Source organism: Ctenopharyngodon idella, chromosome 5, assembly GCF_019924925.1.
Source record: "Ctenopharyngodon idella isolate HZGC_01 chromosome 5, HZGC01, whole genome shotgun sequence".
Lineage (NCBI taxonomy): Eukaryota > Metazoa > Chordata > Actinopteri > Cypriniformes > Xenocyprididae > Ctenopharyngodon > Ctenopharyngodon idella.
In genome coordinates, this window is record NC_067224.1 from 33,968,261 (window position 1) to 33,990,042 (window position 21,782).

Below are 21,782 nucleotides of genomic sequence, written 5' to 3' on the forward strand. Positions count from 1 at the left end.
TCAAAGGTATATGAATATATTATATAATTATATAATTTAAAAATATGTATAATTCCTGTACAGAATCTATTAAAAAGCCAATTCAGGATTAAACGTTGTCTGGTTTTCATAATAGAGTATGGTTTAAATTAAACCCAGTGTTGTTAAGTGTAATTGTTTTTTGATTTATTCAAATTCTTTCTCCAGTTCTGGTGGATTTTAGCTTAAGAATTTAAGTCGACTTTCGACAGAAAAACAAATGAACTGAAAATATGATTTTGTAGGGTTATTTAGGAAAATGTTTTGTTAGTTTGATCATCATCATAATAATAATAATAATAATAATTATTATTATTATTATTATTATTTTTATTATTATTATCAAAAATCATTCCATAGGACAAAAACTTTCCTCTTTACACCTAATTTGAACACTAGTATTTCCAATTACTTGAGGTCTGTACCTAACGGCATTTTTCGTTTGTTTGTTTAAATTAGTCTGCAAAATATTAATTTATCAATTAATCAAAATATATTGATAGTTCATCGTTACATAAACGATATTTTTGCCCTGTCGTTATCTATACGTTTCTCCACCAAAGCGAGTAAAAGGAACAAATAGCACGTGTACGGGGGCGTGGCTTGATAAGACGTTGAATGACACGAAACCAATGAGAATCTTTTTCGTCGAAATATATTACTTTTATTCAAATATATTCAAATATCGTATTAGTGTGCAATTGTTATTGGTTCGTGGACGAGAAAGCGACCAATCGCTTAAATGACAGCCCTTCAGCTGTTCGAACGCCCCTCCTCCTAGTTATTTTTTAGCAACTCCCGGAAGTATTGTTTTTAAAGGGACAGAATAATTTCATGGGCGAGGGCTTTGGACCAAGAGCCAAGCAGAAAATAGCAAAGGCCCGTTGGCATAGGACGTGGAAAGGAGAAGAAAGGCAATCAAAATAGCTTTGTCGACATTTGGAAACCAGGATCTTGTATCCTCATCGGACAGATGTATCTTCGTTACACTGTGGGATTTCAACGCAGATAGTTTGACGTCGATTACACTGAAGATCTTGAGATCCTGTCTGCTGTCTAAAATAGCATCAAACTCTTTCTCCAGATATGATGGGAATGTTAGTTTGCTGACTGCTGCAGTCCTTGTCATTGTCATCGTTATATGTTTGCTGTGGGTGAGTTCTCTTTGTGCTGCCATCCTCCTTTAGATCACTCTCATTTCACCATTTATATATAGATCAGTCTCATTTCACCATATGCGAAGGATCTGAGATTATAATGACGAAGGATGAATTCTTAATGTGTAAGTTACCTCAGCAGTCTCACTAATCAATCATGTATATATACCTTATTAGAAACTCTTTATTTAAATCTAAGATTAAACGATGAAATCATCCCCAGTCTGATATAAAGATTCCCTGGGTCTTTTCCACCTATTGTATTTGAAATGATCTCACGTGTGTTTGATAATGGCTGATTAATCACAGTTTGCACACACAATGCATACAGGAGCTGCTGTATGTTCATGCGCAGGGGGGCGTTTCTGCTTTGTCTGATTCATGCTATTTCATCCACTGAATGCAACTTTCATCAGTGCAAAAGGCACATGCATTTCTCATCTCAGTGCCTCCCCTTCTTTATCCTTTAATATTTCTTTTCTTTTGATCCTTTTTGATTTATTACATTCTTTGTGCTTCAAGTGTGCATGATTCTGTTTCTGTAATGTTACACCCCTAGCCATGGGCCCATATGAATCATGCCTTAGTGGCACAGTTTATATTAAAAGAGTTGCCTGTCTGCTTCACAGTCGACTGCTGTTGACTAAACACTGCGAGGATATCATGTTGTCCTTGTAGCCTAATTATTAGATTAATTAGAGAAAGACAGGATTCAGCATCAGAGTTTTGGCAGTGGGTGGGTGTGCGCACACAGGTTGCAGAATATGTAAGAGGCATCCATCCTGCTCATTACTGATGCCAGACAGGACGTCAATAGAAAGGCACAATGGAAAGCTGCAGAGTGATTTCTATTGTCCAAAAAAAGATGAACAGAGGATCAGCCCTGACCCAAAGTGGGCTCTTTCTCTTTGTAAAGGGCTCATATGTCCCAAAAGAGCTGCAGGTGGAATGTGCCCTTTATCACCAGCTTGACGTCTGAATATTAAGAGCTCCTTAATGCCCTTGCTGTGTGACCTCTTTCTGTGTGCCCGTCAGCAGAAGTATGTATTACATCACTGGGTTAGTGAGGGAATGGTAGGAATAGCTGCAGCAAATCGGAAGATAAGCACGTCAAGCTGGTGTGGGAAGCAAATGTATGTTGGAGATGGTTATTCAGTGTGAGCTGGCTTAGCATGCGGCGTTAAGGCCTGAAGCGACACCCTTTCTGCAACCGATACGTGTAAATGTTGAATGAGGGGTTTCAATTCAACATCTCCCCTAAATACAGTGGATTCTCTTTCTCACATCTTGATGTGAAAGAGGGGGTGCTTTCAGAATTGGATCCTTGTTCCAGTTTGAGGTGTTCTAAAGATAATTGGTAAAGGCAAGCATCGCTGTTATTATTGATAATAAACGGTGTACTAAAAAAGGAAAAGTTTAGTGTTTTTTCCACATACAGACGATGTTGTCAAAAGTTCACACGGATCAGCAAAAATTATAAAAAAACGCTGTATTATGCATGCCAGGCCAGTAGTTGGCGATGTCACATTTTTGTAAAGTTTTTGTAAAAAAACACATTATATGCATGCACATGATGTCACCGTTTTCACAAATTTGCATTTTTGTTGTTTACCTGGAGACAACGATGGTATCGTTTTCAAAAACGTGTACTTTGATATCCGTTTTCAAAAGTTTGCGTTTTCAGGCTCATGTTCATTTACACATTGTCGTGTAAATGAACACCCATAACACATAAAAAGTTATCCATTTTTAGTTGAAACAGCCCATAAAAATCAGAGTTCTGTGCATGATTTATAATTTTGCCTGGTGCTCGATAAAAGGGGTGAAACAATCCTCTATATTTACACTGAAAAAGAAACCTTAGCCATATTTAGGGAACTGATTTTTATTACTTGAGGCAGTAATAAACCACCTAGCAACCACATAGCAACAGTGTTGTTATTGTTAATTTAAAACTATTAAACATTTTTATTTAAATAAAACTAAAATAATATATAATATTAGATAAAAGATAATCTTACAAACACTTGAAAGAAAATTAGAAATGTTGTCTAACTGAAATAAATATTTTGAAGTTGAAACTGAAGCTATATATAATTAAAGTTATTTTTAAAAAATGAATAATGAAAATGAGAAAAGCACATAAAAGTACTAAATCTTAAGCTAAAATTAAATTGAAAACTGAAAATATAAAAATAAAATCTAATTCAAAATACTATAGTAGTATATAAATAATACAAAAAATAACTGCTTAGCAATACGCTAAACCCCTTAGAACACCTTAGCAACCACATAGCAACCCTCTAGCAACCACTCAGAACACCCTAGCATTGTGGTGGTGCGTTTTGAATCGATTACAGTTCAGATAATCTTGGTCAGTACTTCTTTATTCCAGTGCATTTGTGTTTATATCTTTGTACGCACATGTTATTTTTCTCTCGCCTTTGGAGAAACGTCATGTACCTTGACTTCTTTAAATAGCTGTAGAGATGCCATGGATGGTTAGTCATGATAGCCAAACTCACTCTTCTGGTCACCTCTACTGTTAACTTAGATAAGGATTTCAATAATAGAAACTTTTCCCAGGTCACTATCACAGGTATGTGTGTGAGCATGTTCAATACAAGCAAGCAGCTTGAAAACAAGGTCCTAACCTGCTAAGCTGTATCTTTTATTTAAACATGACTAGCCTCTTAATTTTAAGATTTAGCAGTAGTTCACTGTTCTACAAAATGGTGAAGTTCTGCTGTATTGCCACAGATCAAGCTATTTTTAGCAATGCCTAAGATATATGTCCTGTACATAGCACTTTGCATTCGCTAGGCTAATTGCAGGTTACCAGGATTGTGTGTATGTGTGTGTGTGTGTGTGTGTGTGTGTGTGTACTCTTTGTACTAGAATAACGCATATCTTTTCATCATCTTTCTGCCTTCATATTCCAGCTCCCTATTTCTCTGCAGTTATCTTTCCTTTCACCTTTGTCCTCAAATCCACTATCCACCATCTATTCCCTTTCTCTAATTACGCCCTTACTCTGTTTCACAGAAGTAAATTTGTCACCCACAACCCCCACCTTGGAGAGCGTATTACCAAGGGCATGTTGGTTACCGTCCTCGTTCATCAGTGTCAGCTGCTAATCTCTACAGTGGGACTAGCCTTAATATCTAGCATCAGCTATGTTTTTGTAGTGACATATACAGACTTCCACAGCTGATTCCTCATTAAAGGCCTCATTGTGTTTCAGTGCCTTTTGTTAGGTAGTATAATTTTATTGATCTGTTTATAGCGTGGATACTCTGGCATATGGTTTGTTATAAAGATGTGTATCTGACATACACACACATCATTTAAAGATTGTGCGAGTGCAAGATTGCTGTACCATTGCTCTAAATGGCTGTAAAGGCACATTTTTCTTCTTTTCTAGAGCACATTCTAGAGTCTCTTTCTCTTGTTTTGCAACATCAAAAGTGAATAAAGTAAGCGTAATGAAGGTGTGACTAGCAGAAATCACATCCTGTGTATTTACATTATCATTGCAGAGGCATAGGATTGCACCTTTTGTGTGTTCTCCCTTGGCTCATTGAAGTGGAAAACAGGAAGTTGAGCAGCTGACTATAATAGCGTCAGTCTGGTGGGACTTCAGTTCTGGTTTAAAGTGCTCTTAGTTGCCTTGCTTCTAGATTTTTTGTTTAAAACTTATATTTACAACCACTGTGTAAATCAAGAACATGACAACAGTAACACCTCTCACTGTTGTAATTTAAGCAGTTAGAGGAAATTATATTAATATCCCTTGGGAGGAAAAATAATTAAAAATATTTAAAATATATATATATATGATAAAACAATATAAAATTAACCATATTTGATCAATACAATGATGCTTTCCTTACTATTGTTCATATAATGTTCATACACTACTGTTTAAAAGTTTGAGGTCAGTAAGGTTTTTTTTTTTTTTTTTTTTTTTTTTGAAAGAAGTCTCTTATGCTCACCAAGGCTGCATTTATTTGATCAAAAGTATAGTAAACCATAATATATTGAAATATTGGTACAATTTAAAATAACTGTTTTCTATTTTAATATATGCCATTTATTCCTGTGATGGCAAAGCTACATTTTCAGCATAATTTCTCTAGTCTTCCGTCACACGATCCTTCACAAATCGTTCTGGTATGGTACTGAAGAAGAACTTATTATCATTGTCGAAAACAGTTGTGCTGATTAATATTTTTGTGGAAAACTTTTTACTTTTTTTAATAGGATTCTTTAAAGCGATAGTTCACCCAAAAATGAATATTCTGTCATCATTTACTCACTCTCAAGTAGTTCCAAACCTGTATAAATTTCTTTGTTCTGCTGTGCACAAAGGAAGATATTTGGAAGAATGTCAGTAACCAAACAGATCTCGGCCCCCATTGACTTCCATAGTATTTATTTTTCCTACTGTGGTAGTAAATGGGGGGCGAGATCTGTTTGGTTACTGACATTCTTCCAAATATCTTCCTTTGAGAACAATTTATTTGAAATAGAAATCTTTTTTGAACATTATGAATGTCTTTACTGTCATTTTTGATTCATTTAAAAAAAAAAAAAAAAAAAAAAAAAAGCACCAGATTTTCTATAGAAAAAAAAAAGTAAAAAAAAAAATCAAGTTGTTTCCATCAAATATGACAGCTTGTGTTTGACTGAAAAGGGATATGGACATTCTCTCAAACATGGAGGAAGGGACGGGCTAAAATGTAGCTGTGAGCTTTAACAGCCCCTTAAAGACCATTTGATCCCAGCTACAGCTCAGATTCAGAATAGCTGCTGGGAAAGTGTTTAAAAGAGAATAAATCTTGTTTTTGAGTTGTAACACAGAGCAGTGTCGGCTACTTCAGTGTTTTGTCAGCATCATACACCAAATCTACACTGAAGCTCCATTGAGTCTAAATATACGCATGTTTGTGTAACTTTTGTGCGCTTTTGTATTTGTGTTTACTGTTTTGCTTCACTCTGTATATCTGAACTCTCAGAGGCCAGCTGAGGGCTGGCTCATGTCTCAAGCCACGCCCCCAAGCATTCCTTATATAGGTACGGATCATGAGCTCTTAAAGGAGAAGTGTGTGTGTGTCTCTGCAAGGCATGTTTTCAATTTAAGCTCACTAAATAACAAAACCAGTGCAAGACATTAGAAATCCGCCGTGTGCCTGATGTAACACCTCCGAACATATTTCCCCTTTTACACCCACGTACGTAAGGAAACCCTCAAATGAGTGTAAGTTCTCCGCACCACCACCTCCCCCCCTACCTCACTCACTGCATCTAAAGAGATGAAATTAATCTGTGTCTGCATGTGCTAATGCTTTCGTTTAAGTGCATGCAGAATTACCTCTCCTTATTTGGAAGATGCGCATGCATTTGAAAGAAGTGTGTGGCATGTTGCCTGCAGACACATTTACACAAGCGTACAAATACACCCTTCCCTTCACACCCATCAGAATCTCTGTTTCTGTGCAAGGGCAGATAACACACTTTCATGCAGAGACGTATCCGCTCAGCTGTGAACTTCCCCCTTTTGCTCTTTTTTTTTTTTTTTTTTTTTTTTTGGTCTTTTCCTATTTAAAAAAAAAAATGTATTTGAGTAAAGAATATTAGCATGCTCATATGCATTTGTATGAATGCTGAACTGTGCTTTGTGTACACTACTGGCTGCATTTATTTGAGAAAATTTCAGTTAAAAACAGTAATATTGTGAAATGTTATTACAAGTTAAAATAACTGTTTTCCATTTTAATGTATTTTTTAAAATGTAATTTATTCCGGTTATGGCAAAACTGAATTTTCAGCAGCCATTACACCAGTCTTCAGTGTCACATGATCCTTCAGAAATCAATCTAATATGCCGATTTGCTGCTCAAGAACATTATTATCAATGCTGAAAACAGTTGTGCTGCTTAATATTTTTGTGGAAGCCATCATACTTTTTTTTTCAGGACTCTTTGAGTAGAAAGTTATTTGAAATAGAAATCTTTTGTAACCTTACAGATGTCTTTGTCACTAACAGTTTAATGTGTTCTTGCTGAATAAAAGTAAAATCTGACCCCAAACTTTTAATGTTATCACAAAAAGTAATGTGTTCATTGGCATATTTGCCTCCAAAGTAACACGTTTCGGTTGCTCTGGAATGCCTCTATTTGACAAGCACACACATACACAAGCTGGCACTAATGCACACAATAACTCACTGAAGCTCTATGAGGGAATACATTGCCTCTGCAAAACAAGCAGAACAGGTGGGCGGGACTTTTGAGGTTTCCCTTTACCTTTACACCTATCAGGACAGTCGCTACGGCATCTGATCCCCCTCCCTCTGACCAATCAGACGACAGCACAGCCGGCCCCACTCTTACATGAGTTGTGTGCTGCTGACTGAGCAAGCGAGCACGCCTTCAGTAACCAGCTGAGAGGAAGTAGGCTGAAAGGCAAAGCAGAGGAGAGAGAGAAACAAGTGGTGAGAAATTTAGCAAGAAAGAGAGAGCACAAGAAGGGAGGGGGACTAAAGGCGGTATACCAAAGCTGCTTTCATTGTGTTGAAGTTATTTGAGGGGGAAAAGATGTGTGTGAGATGGTGGTGGGGGGAGTTAGAAGTGAAAAGTGGGGGGGTTACAGAGTTTATATGCATGTGCCAAAGGGAGCCTGAGAGAGGTTTTGTGTGTGAGTTATTGAAAGAGAGAGGGGGAGTTCGGGAGGGTGGAAAGAGAGATTCACAGTTGGGCATACCAGAATAGCAGTGCAGAGAGAGCATAAACAGCGAGATGTGCCTTGAACAAGAAACCTTGATTGGACTTAAGTCTTGTATGTTTCTCTCTCATTCTCACTCCTCTCAGGGGAGGAACAGAAAGAAAGGCCTGCACTCCCTCATTCCTTGCAAGTAACCTTTCAACTCCTCACAGTCTGGAAGCAAGAACAACCACAACTTTAGAGCACCGACAGAGAGGACGGAGAAACAGACGAGGAGGGAAGGGCAGGAGTTCCTAGAGAGGTGAGTCAGGAGGTTAACATGAATTTTGTAGTGTGTTTATGGGTGCTTGACATGAAATGTCAAGCAGTGACAGCAGTTTGACATGGCATACCTCATCTAAAACTATTGTAAACATCTTGTTTAAGTATTGCACATGTCGTTTTTATGACCTAGTATTAATTGAGAGGCTACATTTTGAATATTTGTACTTTTAAAAGTTGTCACATCATAGGCTATTTAAATAAACTAGCTACAAGCTGTAAAAAATAGTGAAAAAAGCACCTCAATTATATTTATGGCCTAAAATTTGTATTGAGATGGGTTATTAGTCATTGACATTTTTTATCAGTGACATCAGTGTCCTGCTGTGTGACATGTTACACTTTATCTAAAACTATTTTAAACAAAATGTTTCCAAGTGTATTTTTAGCTTATAAATTCAGTTTGTATGCCATTGTATTAATTGAGGCTACTGTTAGAATATATACTTTTTTTTTATATACTAAAACTATTTTAAACAGCATTTGTATTATTTTTAACTCCTAAATTCAGTTTTATGTCTTTACATTAATTGAAAGTAATAAGAAAATAATTGATAACTTTAAAGAAATGTTGACTAGTTTAAGCACCTACAAAAATATGCTTATAAAATGAATGGATTTTACCCTAAAATCTTTAATTTGCTGTATATGTCATTTGTTAACCACCCATTTATGAACATGGGTGGTTGGAAGTGGAAAAGGAAGTAGTTTCTTAGAGAACTTAAAAAAAAAAAAAGCTGTCTCATGCTTTTTTTTTTTTTTTTCCTGTCTTGTCATATCTGTCAATGCACAAATGAATCAATGACATCATGACCCATGCCGTGTCTAAAGATAATATTTCAGCCATCGGTTTTGCAAACTGACAGGCTTTTAGTTACGGAGAGATAAGCTTAGTCAGAGGTGTGCTTGCGAGTCTTTGTTCCTGCTGTAGTTTGTAATGACATTTCGTGACTTCCTCTGTTGTAAAAGCCAGGTGTTTTGCAGAAACCTCAAGGCTGCACACATCATCACCGTAGCTTAAGGGTAGAGGTCTACACTCACACCCATGAGATGTTCTTTCTCGTTGACTCACTCTCTCACATGCATGGTGAGAATGAATTCATTGTCCTTATTGTTTGAGGAACAACACCTGTTGGGTATATGTGTAGGTGCATGTCGTATGCATGCCTTAATTATGTCGTGACGCTTCAGTGTGGGAAGCAACTCTTTCAGCTGTACTTTAGCGTGACTGAATCAAGAATTGTTTGTTTGAGAATACTTCCATGTTGCCATAAAAGCCAAAAAAAGGTAGTGGATTAAAACTCTCTTGGCAGGTAGAAACTAGATGAGTTTTTGGCATCCAGATAATCCAAAAATATAAAGCAAAACTAGCTATATCAGGCTTACAGCTATGATAAAAAAGCTCCATGGTGGCTCTATAGGGAGAATGACTTGTGTAATAAAGCTTGGGTTTAACTAGTATTCCCAGAATGTTGTTTGGACTCAGGGAGTCAACCATGGAAACCACATATGAAACTGAAGCGCCAATGTAATTTTTAATTGTTTGGCCATATGGTTACCCCTTTAAGTCCTTCCATCTTTTATCTATATAGTTGCCTTGTTCCTGAAACTGAGAAACTGGAATGTGAAGAAGGAAATATTTTTGCTTCATTCAATAGCCATCAGCTACCACTTCATAATCATCATAAACAGATGCGTAGCTACGCATTCAAGAATTCTTATAACTAAAGAAGAACACAGATGTCTTCCATTGCATTGTCATTATATAAAATAAATGTATTCTTATTAACCCTCTTAATTTTCTTCTAATCATATTAAGGGGGTTTTCCATTGCCCAGTTTCGCACTGAGAGTATTAAGACTCTATTTTCTGTAAAGCTGCTTTGAAGCTGTATTATGAAAGGCATTATACAAATGAAACTGACTTGACTAATTCTTGTCTGATTTCATTTTCCTAAATGATACCTAGTAACCAGAAAAACACCATAAAGCTGACAGCTGCCCAAGCTAGTCTTAGGTTGTTTGGTTTCCCTATCTATTTTCTTCTGCTCCGTATTGAATTCTCTGGGGGTGGGGATGAACATTCTTGCTTTTTTCTTTAACAGGCAGTGTGGATAAACTTAACTCTCAGTGTGTCCTTGGTTTGTTAATATAACCTGGGCAATAATTTAATGGTATTGCAATATCTAGATTTGTATATTTGTGGGAATCAACCATATTAAGAGACCTTCAGGAATAGGACTAAGCTGATAATGAAATCAGGCAGTTTCTGACAGCATTAGTATGTGCCAAACAAAAAAATAGACCATTTTATTGCATGGCTGAAGAGTGCATTATGTATACGAAAGTGTGTAGTCATATCACTGACATCATTTGCGTAGAATAAACACACATTACATCTCTCAACCTACCCTCTGAGCAACAAGTTTGTGTTTAACGCTAGTGTGTTAGCTGGTGTGTGTCTTGTCAGCTGTATTTGACCTGGGGTTCAGTGTTCTATTCATGCTGAGCTGTAAGATTCACAGCAACGCTCTGAGGGTCTTACATCATCCTCTGGTTTCATAGACAAGGTTTAAGCCAATAGTCCCAGACTAAAATGCATGTTTGAGCTGTTTTAACTGAAAGCAGCTTGCACTGACATATCTTAAAATATGTCAGTGCCATTGTTTTGTCTCAAGATGCACACCAGTAATGTTTTTTTTTCCAAGGTATGTTTATAAAAGCTACTTAAATGTCCTGATTGAACTAAGGGTAACACTTTATTTTACAGTGCTGCAGTTACACGTTACTACATGTACTTACTATAGTAATAACAGTAAATTATGCATAATTACAACTAACTAACCCTAAAGCAAACCCTAACTGTAACTCTATAGTAAGTAAATATAGAGTTAATTAATAGTACTCAGTACTTATTTGAGTAATTACAACGTAACTACGGCACTGTAAAATAAAGTGTAACCTAACTAAGGCCTAATCCTGGCTTAATCTAAGACCTGTCTGTGAAATCAGGCCCATATAACAGACCACCACATGCTTGGCCAACTATATAAAAAATAAATAAGTTAAATTGGTCAGACCCTGGAATGCTGCTGGGTTACAGATGGTGTTTTTAGGTGTCCTCTATGTGCGTCTGGACCCTTTGAATGTTATTTCAGACTTCATGTCACTGTGAGGTCTGCCCTGTTAGCTGTTTGTCATAGCGATGCCTAAAATACCCTCAACCCCATGTCTTTTGTGTACACTTAAGTCTTGATGGTGGAGTTATGCTGTGTGACATCACAAAAACAGTAATGTGGCACAACACACTCTTTCTCCTTTAGTATCCATTTCTGTCTTTCTGTCTCTTTCTATCTCTTCATGGTCTGATTAAATTGGCCGCAAAGGCCTATATTTTGCCAGTGAACTCAGAGACGCTCAGGAACATACTGACACCAAACTAAGATAGGCTGTAAGAAAAAAAAAATCCATAGAGCAACAGAAAAGGTACTGGTAATTTGTTAACACTAAAACCCAACACAATGCAACGTGTAATTCAAAATATCGGTAAAATCAATACAGAAAATTCCCTCATATTAACACAGTACATTGTGCCCTATTTTTACAGGCTTTTTTTTTTTTTTTTTTTGTTAGAGTGCAAGCTCCTCCCTTGAGAGGCCACTGAATACTTCATTCAAGCAGTGTAATGCAAATGCTTCTCTTGGAAAGGCCAAATCCTCAACATTCTTTGAGTCTTTTCATATTTTGTGCATTTATAACCGTCAGACTGACATACTTGAGCTTCATTGGCCTACTCAAATTGACGGCTGGTCCACCCAATCAACTGAGGCACAAAATAATTTTTTGTGGGAAATATCAAGTTTGAGAAATAAACAATTATTTTAGTGTGAAAAAACATGTATTTAATATACATAGCCTAACTGTTTTAGCCCATCACAGATTGTTGGGGGGATGGAAAGATGAGTTTACGTTTGCTAATGAAATAAACTAATATTCAACACTCACGAGGTGAGCATGTCGAAACAGATATCTTTGATTAAATATTTAAAAAAAAAAAAAAACAAGAATAGAGCCTGAAAATACACTCAATATTGTCGACAGTACAAACACTGATGACCAGCAGCCCACAACGTCATATCTCCCGTCCACCAGCACCTTCTCTCGACCCGGACCCATCCTTCAGAAAAGCAACCTACTGGCTGATTTATCCACACTTGATGAACCACATGCTCAGCCCAATTTAAGTGATATTTTGCTGCCAAGTGGTACACAATTGAAGTCCACCCTATTTCACCAAGGTCCACTCACTTTAAAATTTCTGGCCTCGCCATTTATGTGAAGTCTACACCACTTCACTCCCAGAGCGCTCTTGTGACATTCATGGTTTTTTTAGTGCCTTTAACTGACAAGCAGATTATGATTTTCATAATCCAGAGGATTTGTCATTCTCTTCCCTCTTTGGATGTGATGTATGCATCCTTAAGACAGCTAATTTGAAAACAGCTTAACCATACAGATATGATTATGAGACAGTGGTGTAAATAATGGCCTACATTCGACCTTAAAGGAAATTGTGAAACACGTGAAACAATATCTTTTTTTGTGTGTGTTGTTGTGCTCCACAGATGGAAGTCATACAGATACGAAACAACGTGAGTGTGAATAAATGACAGAATTTTTATTTTTAGGTGAACTATCCCTTTAATGCACAGTACTCTATCTCAAATCCTTTTGCACTAGCGTGCATTCCGACTATATAAGCTTCAGTAGATAATGTTCACTCATTTTGTGTTTTTACAAAAGCCATTACTTAGGGCTACTAGTGTGTTAGTGCTTGTATGTTCCTGTTTTTGTCTTTTTAATGAGCTGGACTGCCCGTTCTCTGATGCAAGACAGTACAAAGGTTCTGTTGTGCGTCTCCGTGTTTTGTCTGCCAGTCTTGATCCCAAACAGTCCTGAGCTCTAGAGACAGAGAGCCAGTCAGAGCAATGAAGAACACAGTCTGTTCCAGCATGTGTCCTAATCAGATGGCATAAAATGAGTGTAGTGAGTCATATGATTGCTCTTTGTGTCTGTTCCCTGTTAGTGATTTGTTTGATTGATTTATTGACCAATAAAACAATGTCTTTTGTAATTAAAAGCTAGTAGATGACTGATCAATTTGAGCTTTGACATCTTACCTCATCAGCGCATGTTGACACATGAAATTCATCGGAAAACTTGATTTTTAAATCTGTTTAAAATGGCTGATTCGGATCATGTGCAGGTTGAACTGTGGCATGGTCGCTGATTTGATTAAGTCGATTTGTTGTCGATTTAACTGTTGTTCTCTGATAGGTTGTGTCTCTGGAATGCCTGGCTCAGGATGCAGCCGCTGAGCAGTCCACTCCTTTCAGGAGCCAAGGGGAGGCGTGATTGGCCGCTGGCCTTATCTGGGTGGAGCTGTAGGAGGGATATTACCTATTCATTGGCACGTTCTGCAAGGCCTATCCCACCTCACTGACGCTCTGCCCTTGGTAAGTAAACTAAACGCATATACTACAGCCTTGTTCAGACTGCCAGTCCAAATCTGTTTTTTGTGCATAGCCAAACATAATCCGAACATATTTAGCAAGTGTGAACGGAAAATTTTTACAATTGTTATGAATCCATTTCGATCTATATTCAAATGTAGTTTGAAATCCTTTTCAAATCATATTTCTGGAAATTCGTTTCAGTTTGACTGCCCTGATCAAATTACGCATAGCTTTTCTGCCTATGTCAACATGATGTTCTCACGCCACATAAAACATAAACGTCAGATGTTGTTGTAGGAAACATGCTGAAAGTCGGATCTGAACAGTCGTGATACCCAGTGTGGACAGATTCCAATTGGATACAGAAATAATCGGACTTGGTGTGACAGTGTGAACACAGCCTATGATTACTGGTAACCAAATAATTGTTTAGCAGGCTTGATCTGTTGTCAAAGTTTACTAGTCCTAATGTTAGAGGTTTCTTGAGTGTGTTAAAACCTATATAACATTGTCTGTTGGGTGCAGCACAGAAATAATTAAGTTTATGTACAAAATTTTGTCTCTATATAAACTTGATTGTCTTTCAGACATTTTCTCTTCCTAATTCTCTTTTGTCAGGCCCCTGTTAGCTGCCTGTGTGTCTGGGAATGTTGTTTTTGCATCAGAGGGGCAGTGTTGGAGATGGCCGAACTCAGGGGCTAAGGACAGGGTCAAGATTCAAGGGTCAACACAACTCAGAAGCTGCAGGGGTGGATGTGGAAGGGCCTGAAGCCAAGCTGCAGGCACCAACAGGCACATAGGTTAGGAAAATGGTCATGCACACACTTATTTTTATAAATATATTTTATGACAGTGTTTCCTACAACCAATTTATAGCAGTGAAACTCCCTCACTGTAGACTCGGCAAAATAAATAAGTTGTGAATGTGAGTTTGTAGATTGTATTGAATGTGATTTTAGATAAAAAGCCTGTGTGCCAGGAAGTAATGGCAAGAAAAGTCTTTTTTTGCATTACTAGCAAAAAACAAACATAAATCGTGTCCTGTGCAGTCCGATATGAGCCAGTTCTTTTTAGTGAATCAAAACCATACAGTGCAAATAGTATGATCTGATTCCTGAATGAATTAATTGGTTCTTTTAATTTATGATTCAAAAACACAAGTGTCTGGTTTGAATCACTCTGACAAATCGTTCACTGAACTGAATCAATCGGACAGGTTACTGAATCAACATCTGCCTCGCATACTGACATAAAAGTTATTTATTATGCATGATCTTTATTATCAGAGATGTCCATATCGGAAAAAACAACAACAACAAAAAACATTTTTTGTGTCATTAGACCGTTGACTGACTGTCTAAATGACAATAGCTACATTTCATGCACCCAAATAATCCATTAGTGATCTCATGGCTTAGCTGGAATCGGTAAAAACCAAGCATGTAAACACTTGAATCTGACTCTCTTCTGAAACGGATTAAAAAATACCTACCTCACAAACAAATGACTCCTATAAACTGTTTTTTATTTAGTGTGTGTGTGTATATATATCTCAATGTTTCATATCAATTTGCTTATGCTTGTATACCTGTTTGTTGTACTTCAGAAGCTGTGTGCACTGTGGAAATCAGCTTGTGCTAACTCCATAACTGACCCCTGGAAACTACAGCCTTCCATCCACCTAGACGGGAAGCTTACTTTCACTTTCACAGCCTTGTTGCACTTGTTCAGACATTCTAGAACTCTCTAGAGCTTGTGTCTTTATTATTTAACACTGCACAACTTCCCTTAAAACAATCACCCAGCACAAGCAAAGTCACTATGCGTCACATTCACGTGGAACTGGCTCGTAAAGAGCCGGCCGTAGAGCTTCCAGCCCAGGATGGTGATCTGCCTCTGCCTAGCACTCAGAGCGAGAACCCTGAACCTGGAGTACGTAGAGTAGTTCCCAGACCTTTTGGAGAAGAAGAGATCAGACTGCAGAAGGTCTACCAGCTGTCCATCCTCTCACAAAGAGGTGGTTTTGGGGAAAATCAAGAGACTCTGCGGCCTATAAGAGTAGGCATGAAACGTAGCCTGGAGGGGACGCCGGTCCCTGTCACCCACAAGCGTCTTCTTCAACAGGATGATGATGATGATGATGAGTCCGATGGGGAGGTGCTGTGTGGCTCTGGGGTGGAACCACTTTTTTACAACAGAGACTCTGATATCCCTAGGTCACCTCCCCTTTCCCCTTCACATCCACCAATTCCTGGTCGCCGCCCAGCACAGCACAACCACGACAGGCCTGTTCCAGATGTGTTTGCCCCGCTGTCCCCAAAATCTCCTCCGATGGCGGACCCCCAAGGCCCTCACTCCACCTGGGGAAACTGCGAGAGGAGTCCACCTACCCTTACTCCCAGGACCGAGGCCTCCACAGCAGGAAACGTCTCGGCTGGCTCCAGCGAAGAGCCACAGAGCGAAGGCCATAACTCTGTGGACGTCAAAAGCATGTTGTGCACCACAGACAGCAGTTGGGCACCTGTCCCGTTTTCAACACCCGCTGAAGCTGTCGAATGGGGGACAACTTTTGAATCTTCTCCTCCACCATCGGAGACGAAGACCTCATCCTCTTCCTCCTCCTCTAATGGACTGAGCACTCTTGAGAAAACACCAGTGGAAGCAAATAGCCTGATATCAGGATCATCCAATTCCTGCCCAGTGAAGAAAAGACTTCTTTCCTCCAGTGATACAGGGGAGTCCTGTTCAGAGGATGAGGGTCCATCTACATCAAAACGCAGTCGACTGGCACTGTTGGCACCGGGGCTCGGATTAGCATCCTGCCGCAGCACTGATGCCAAGGGTGCACCCTTCTGGAATCATCTACTACCCTCAGCAAGAGAGCACACCAAGGTGAGATGCAAATAACTAGGAATTAAACTGAAGACCTTTCCACATGACTTTACAATGTTATATATATATATATGCACATGTCATGGCAGACATGTTGAAGATTAGTGGCAAAATGTCTCTGTTTCCACACACAAACAGTTCATTCAACACACTGAGGCCTCTCCTCCACTGACTTCAAACAGAACGGTCTCTAGTCTCCCATTTGAGATCCTGCCACATAATGCATTTTTTAGCAAACCTTAAAGACTCCCCCTGGGGGAGGGGCTCTCATAATGCAACTCTCAAGGTTCTGACAACACCAACCCAATGCGTAGCCAATGATTAAAGCCCGTTACTATCATAAATAAAGCAAAATGAAAAACAAAATGCATATCATGACATTTAGAGCATAAAATCACATTAGAATTTCTCTGTGAACTAAATGGTAAAATCAGTCTTTTGTGACCAATGTTTGCATTGCTTTTCATGTAAAGATAAAAGCGGCACATTGTGAGAGATGCACTGAATGTGAGTCATGTGAAAAGGCCTTAATTTAAGGGTAAAAAAAACATGCCAGATGTATCCACATTATGAATGATTACAATATAGGAGTGGAAATAGGAAGGTTCTGATTAGTTTAAGGAGAAACCTTTTCTAGGTAATGCGTAAGTGTGAAGGGGCGGGAATAATCTACTACCCATTACTGACTGAGTCATGATGAAAGGTGAATAGTCAGATGGATAAAAGACATATTGGGAGTGAGAAAGTGAGAGATTTTAGAATACGAGTGCTTAATTTTCCATTGCAGTACAATAAGCATTGAGACTCCAGAACAAAGCCCATTGACAGAGCCATTGTTCAAGAGGTGAAACCTGCCTCACCTGACCTAACACATACACACATACAGGTTCTGGCCAAATTCAGTTCCAGAATGAGTAAATTTAGGGTGAGAGGGGTTACACGGACTACAGAGGATCATATACTGTCACTTTCATCACGGCGGTGTCAGTGCTAGAAGGCTGAGCTGAAGAGAGGCCCAAGAAGGGAAGAATAAAAGAGAAAGTGAAGTACAGAGAAATGATCATAGAAACAGGCCAACGAAGAAAAAAATCGCAAAGAGAAAGAAGCGAGCAGAGGTTTAATATAGAGAAACAAAGAGATGAATAGACTGAAATAAAGGATCGGAATATCTGAAAATGTACAGGTTTTATACACAGTCTATAGTTAAGTCTAGCTGATATTTAATAATACTATTTAATAACTAGTATCAGAATGATATTATGGACTACTGTGATATGTGTGACATTGCAGCCACATCTTCATCTGTAAGTACTTGCAGTCTTTTTTTTTTTTTTAATGAAATTTAACATGGAGGTTTGAAAATCTCCCATTGACATTAGATTGTTCAGCATTCAAATGTGATTTATGATGTCATAATGGGCCTTCTTTTCCATTTTTGAATCACCTTTCCAATCACTCAAACGCTTTTCTTTTGCTGATCATGAGGAGATTCAAAAATAGTTTAAACGTTTATCAGCAGTTTTTATATGGTCATAAAATGGATCTCAACATTAGTTTGCCGTTATTTGCTGACGTAAGTCTTTTTTTCCTAAACAGATTATTGAAGTAAAACTTGCTATTAGTTGTAACATCTTTTTTCAAATTTCCTTTTCAGACTGCTGCAGACTGTTCGCGATCAAGTAGAAGGCTCAAAGCAGGAAGTCGACTGAAATCGTAAGTCGTCTTTTTATTTTGTCTCAAAACAATTTTTTTTTTATTATATTATGTTAATATAAAGATGTGTGTATGTTACTTTTTTATAGTCGACAGTTGCGCAGTGGACGCAGAACAGACACCAGTCGCTCCTGTGGTTCAGTCTCCTCTTTATCCTCCATTAGCAGACCTCTTCTTGGCAACTTTGAGGTACACATGTCTAAGCTGTGTAGAAATAAAATGCTAAATTAATATAGATTTTGGGATTTTACTGAAAATAGCACAGTATATGATGGGCACAGACTCCAATATATATATATATATATATATTCAGACTATGATTCCATCTAGTCGGAGGACATCTAACATGTTTGATATTCTGAGCCAATTTTAGAACATATATTGTTTTCATTTGTCATGCCTAGTAACAAGGTGCATGTTTCTGTGTGAGTTTGTTGTGTTTGGAATGAATTGAACGTCTCGTAGTCTGTGATCCTCAGTCACTTAGCATAATGCCCGGTTTTTCCTCTGTAACCATATGCAAAGTCGGCAAGTATGATGCCTAGAGTTTTGTGTTGAGATTTTAAAAGTTGTGTAGTGTATTTCAGCTATAAAAACAGTGACAAATGTTTTAATCCATTTCTTTTTTGTGTCTGCATCTGTCTGAAGGAGTCAATTCTGAAGGGCCGCTTTACTCCATCTGGGCGGATAGAGGGCTTCACAGCAGAAATCGGGGCTAGCGGCTCCTATTGCCCACAGCATGCCACCTTACCTGTGCAAGTGACATACTATGACACCTCAGAGCACAGTGCCCCTTCTCCCTTCCTGGTATATACTTACTACCTTTGTGTGTTGAATTCATCCAGTTTGTTACAGTAGAGGATTCTTTCTCAGTACTTGTAAAATGCCCATGTATTAATATGTGCATGAGACTTCAGAATTCAGAGATTTCTTTTTCTAAATCTGTTGAGATGCATGTTTTTCCCATCATTTACATGCATATTCTCATTTAAAATGCATATTAAATGTCATATTTATTTGCCATGTTTAGGGGGTGATCTTGCTAGAACCACTTGGAAAAAAAGGATACAGCGTACCCAAAGCAGGGACCATTCAAGTGGTGGGCACTCTTTCTATTTCTTTCAATTTGTTATTATTATTTTTTTTGCAAATTATATATATTTTTGTACTTTAATTTATTTTATTTTTTGAAATGTACTTTTTTTTTAATCCTTTGTTTGAACTATCTTTTTTTGTTGTTTTTTTTGCAGACCTTATTTAACCCCAATAAGACTGTGGTTAAAATGTTTTTGGTGACGTATAATTTTGGGGACATGCCCGTTAATCACATGACCTTCTTGCGCCATCGTATCTTCCTGGTGCCTGTGGATGAGGTGGAGGGGCCAGGGGAGGGGCAGGAAGGCTCCTTGTCTGACAGGAAGAAGATTCTCTGCTACTTGATACACCTCAGGTAAATGCAAACAGGATGTACACTATTGTTCAAAGTTTGGGGTTGGTAAGATTTTTTTTAAATGTTTTTGAAAGAAGTCTCATTTGTTCACCATAGATGCATTTATTTGATCAAAAATACAGTAAAGACAGTAATATTGTGAAATAGTATTACTATTTAAAATAACTGTTTTCTATTCTATTCCTGTGATGGCAAAGCTGAATTTTCAGCAGCCATTACTCCAGTATTCAGTGTCACATGATTCCTCAGAAATCTTTCAAATATGCTCATTTGGTGCTCAGGAAACATTTCTTATTATCTATGTTGAAAACAGTTGTGTATGTGGATGCAAACTGTAAACAGTTATAGGCTAGTTTGCAATTAACTTAAAAAACAACAACTAAATAACTATATTTAATATATTCTATTTAAAACCATAAAAGTAATTCTCCTCTAATACGTGGTAAATTCAAAATAGAAGCAATGAAGCATAATAAACCTGTTTTTCCTCTCTTCTGTGTTTGCATATCTTAGATTCCAGAGTTCCAAATCTGGGAAAATCTACTTGCACAATGATATCCGGCTGCTATTCTCCCGCAAGTCCATCGAGGTGGACACTGGGATTCCTTACGAGCTGAAATCTTTCACCGAGGTGCCAAGAAACCCCAAATACTCCCCCAGAGTGTGAGATCGTGATGCCCTGCTACGGTGGGGCAGAAGGACTGCATTAATAAAGATTGCAAGACAAGAGACCCCTGTACACTTGAACACAGACACACTTGCACTCATACATGCAAACACAGACAGATGTATGTACATACACACTGATATCACACCCTCTCGAGGGCAAACTCTAGAACTGAGTGTGTAACATGCATGCCTTGTGACTAAATTGAGTTTTCCTCTAGTGCCGTTAAACAGTTAAGCTTTGCCCTTCACTCTGCCTACACCTGCCCACTGTGGACCAGTCGTAACCATGCCCACCAACCCGATCTGAAATGTTGGTGACTATCAGTAGATATGGACTTCCTCGATTAAAGAGGACTGATTGGATGTACAAAGAGGTATTGAATGAGATCAACAGGAACGTATGAAGGCAAATCATATGGAAAAAGAGACTTCTGAGGCCCAGATTGGAGTTTCAACAATGGACACCACCAGTAACTTGCCCATTGGATGGGGATAAGAATGTTAGAGACCTAGAAAGCTATAAAGAAAGACACCAGCGGAACAGAGGACTGAAAATACATCCATTCAGTATCTGCATTGGTTGTAAAGAGGAGAATAGACCTCAATATATTGGACATTTTTTTGTTTTGGAAGGGCAGTTTGGAGGACATTGCTGTTTCAACTTCTTCTGAACAGTCCAACATCAGAGCAGAAAACAAATTGTAGTATTTATGTTCGCAAATGTCTTAAAAAAAAAAAGAAAAAAAAAAAAAGCAATATGCTGCACAACTAGAGTAATTTCATTTTTGTGGAGGTAGTAGGTGCCCTCTCTGCTAGGATGGAGGGAAAAGATTGCCAAGTGAGTGATGATGGAGAGAGGGAGGGAGGAAAACAGAGGGAACGGGAGGGAATTTGGGGTATTTAAAATCAGAAAATGTTGTTTATGTATATTTTAAAATTGATTAAACTCTGTGACTTGCGGGTGAAACCAGTGTTTGACCGTAATTTGCCAAGGGATACTTGAGAAGCAATGCCAAGGTTTACTCCTGTATGTTTTGTGTATGATCAATAAAATACATTCACTTACAATATATTAAAAAGCAAGCTTGTGTAGATTAAGTGAAAATACCTCTAGTGTTTCATGCCAAGAAGGCTCAACCGCAGCCCCCGCTGCCGCCTCAGAGATTTGTGGACACAAACTGTAGCTTTTTGGGCTTTGGCATGCAGAACAAACTGTTTGACTGCTGCTGATCTGAACAACAGTAAATCTTAGACTGCCTTATAATAGTATCCACCTTAAAATGGCCCTTTTTATAAGATTGGCATTAGGCAATGTGATTCA

General features: G+C 38.1%; 1 protein-coding gene across 4 annotated transcripts; it reads left to right on the forward strand.

Moving 5' to 3' along the window:
- Positions 1 to 825: 825 nt before the first annotated feature.
- On the forward strand, positions 826 to 21,540 carry LOC127512852 (protein FAM214B). 4 transcript variants are annotated; one of them, XM_051894207.1, is made up of 12 exons: positions 826 to 1,172; positions 8,048 to 8,202; positions 13,559 to 13,737; positions 14,035 to 14,150; positions 14,356 to 14,537; positions 15,344 to 16,629; positions 18,284 to 18,342; positions 18,432 to 18,531; positions 18,991 to 19,149; positions 19,373 to 19,441; positions 19,593 to 19,792; positions 20,306 to 21,540. In XM_051894207.1, exons 6-12 carry the CDS (start codon positions 15,559 to 15,561, stop codon positions 20,457 to 20,459), a joined length of 1,812 nt encoding a protein of 603 aa, XP_051750167.1. In that variant the 5' UTR covers positions 826 to 1,172; positions 8,048 to 8,202; positions 13,559 to 13,737; positions 14,035 to 14,150; positions 14,356 to 14,537; positions 15,344 to 15,558; the 3' UTR covers positions 20,460 to 21,540. The 4 variants fall into 4 exon arrangements, with proteins under 4 accessions (XP_051750167.1, XP_051750165.1, XP_051750168.1 ...); XM_051894205.1 differs by lacking the exon at positions 14,035 to 14,150; XM_051894208.1 differs by lacking the exon at positions 14,035 to 14,150 and having other exon boundaries at positions 15,347 to 16,629.
- The last annotated feature ends 242 nt before the right edge of the window (positions 21,541 to 21,782 follow it).

What these genes read in the sequence shown, in the direction of transcription:
- LOC127512852 (XM_051894207.1), top strand. Translation starts at nt 15,559, where the DNA reads ATGCGTCACATTCACGTGGAACTGGCTCGTAAAGAGCCGGCCGTAGAG. An exon ending in CTCTTCTTGGCAACTTTGAG is followed by an intron (nt 18,532 to 18,990) that starts GTACACATGTCT and finishes ATCTGTCTGAAG; the next exon opens with GAGTCAATTCTGAAGGGCCG. An exon ending in AAGCAGGGACCATTCAAGTG is followed by an intron (nt 19,442 to 19,592) that starts GTGGGCACTCTT and finishes TTTTTTTTGCAG; the next exon opens with ACCTTATTTAACCCCAATAA.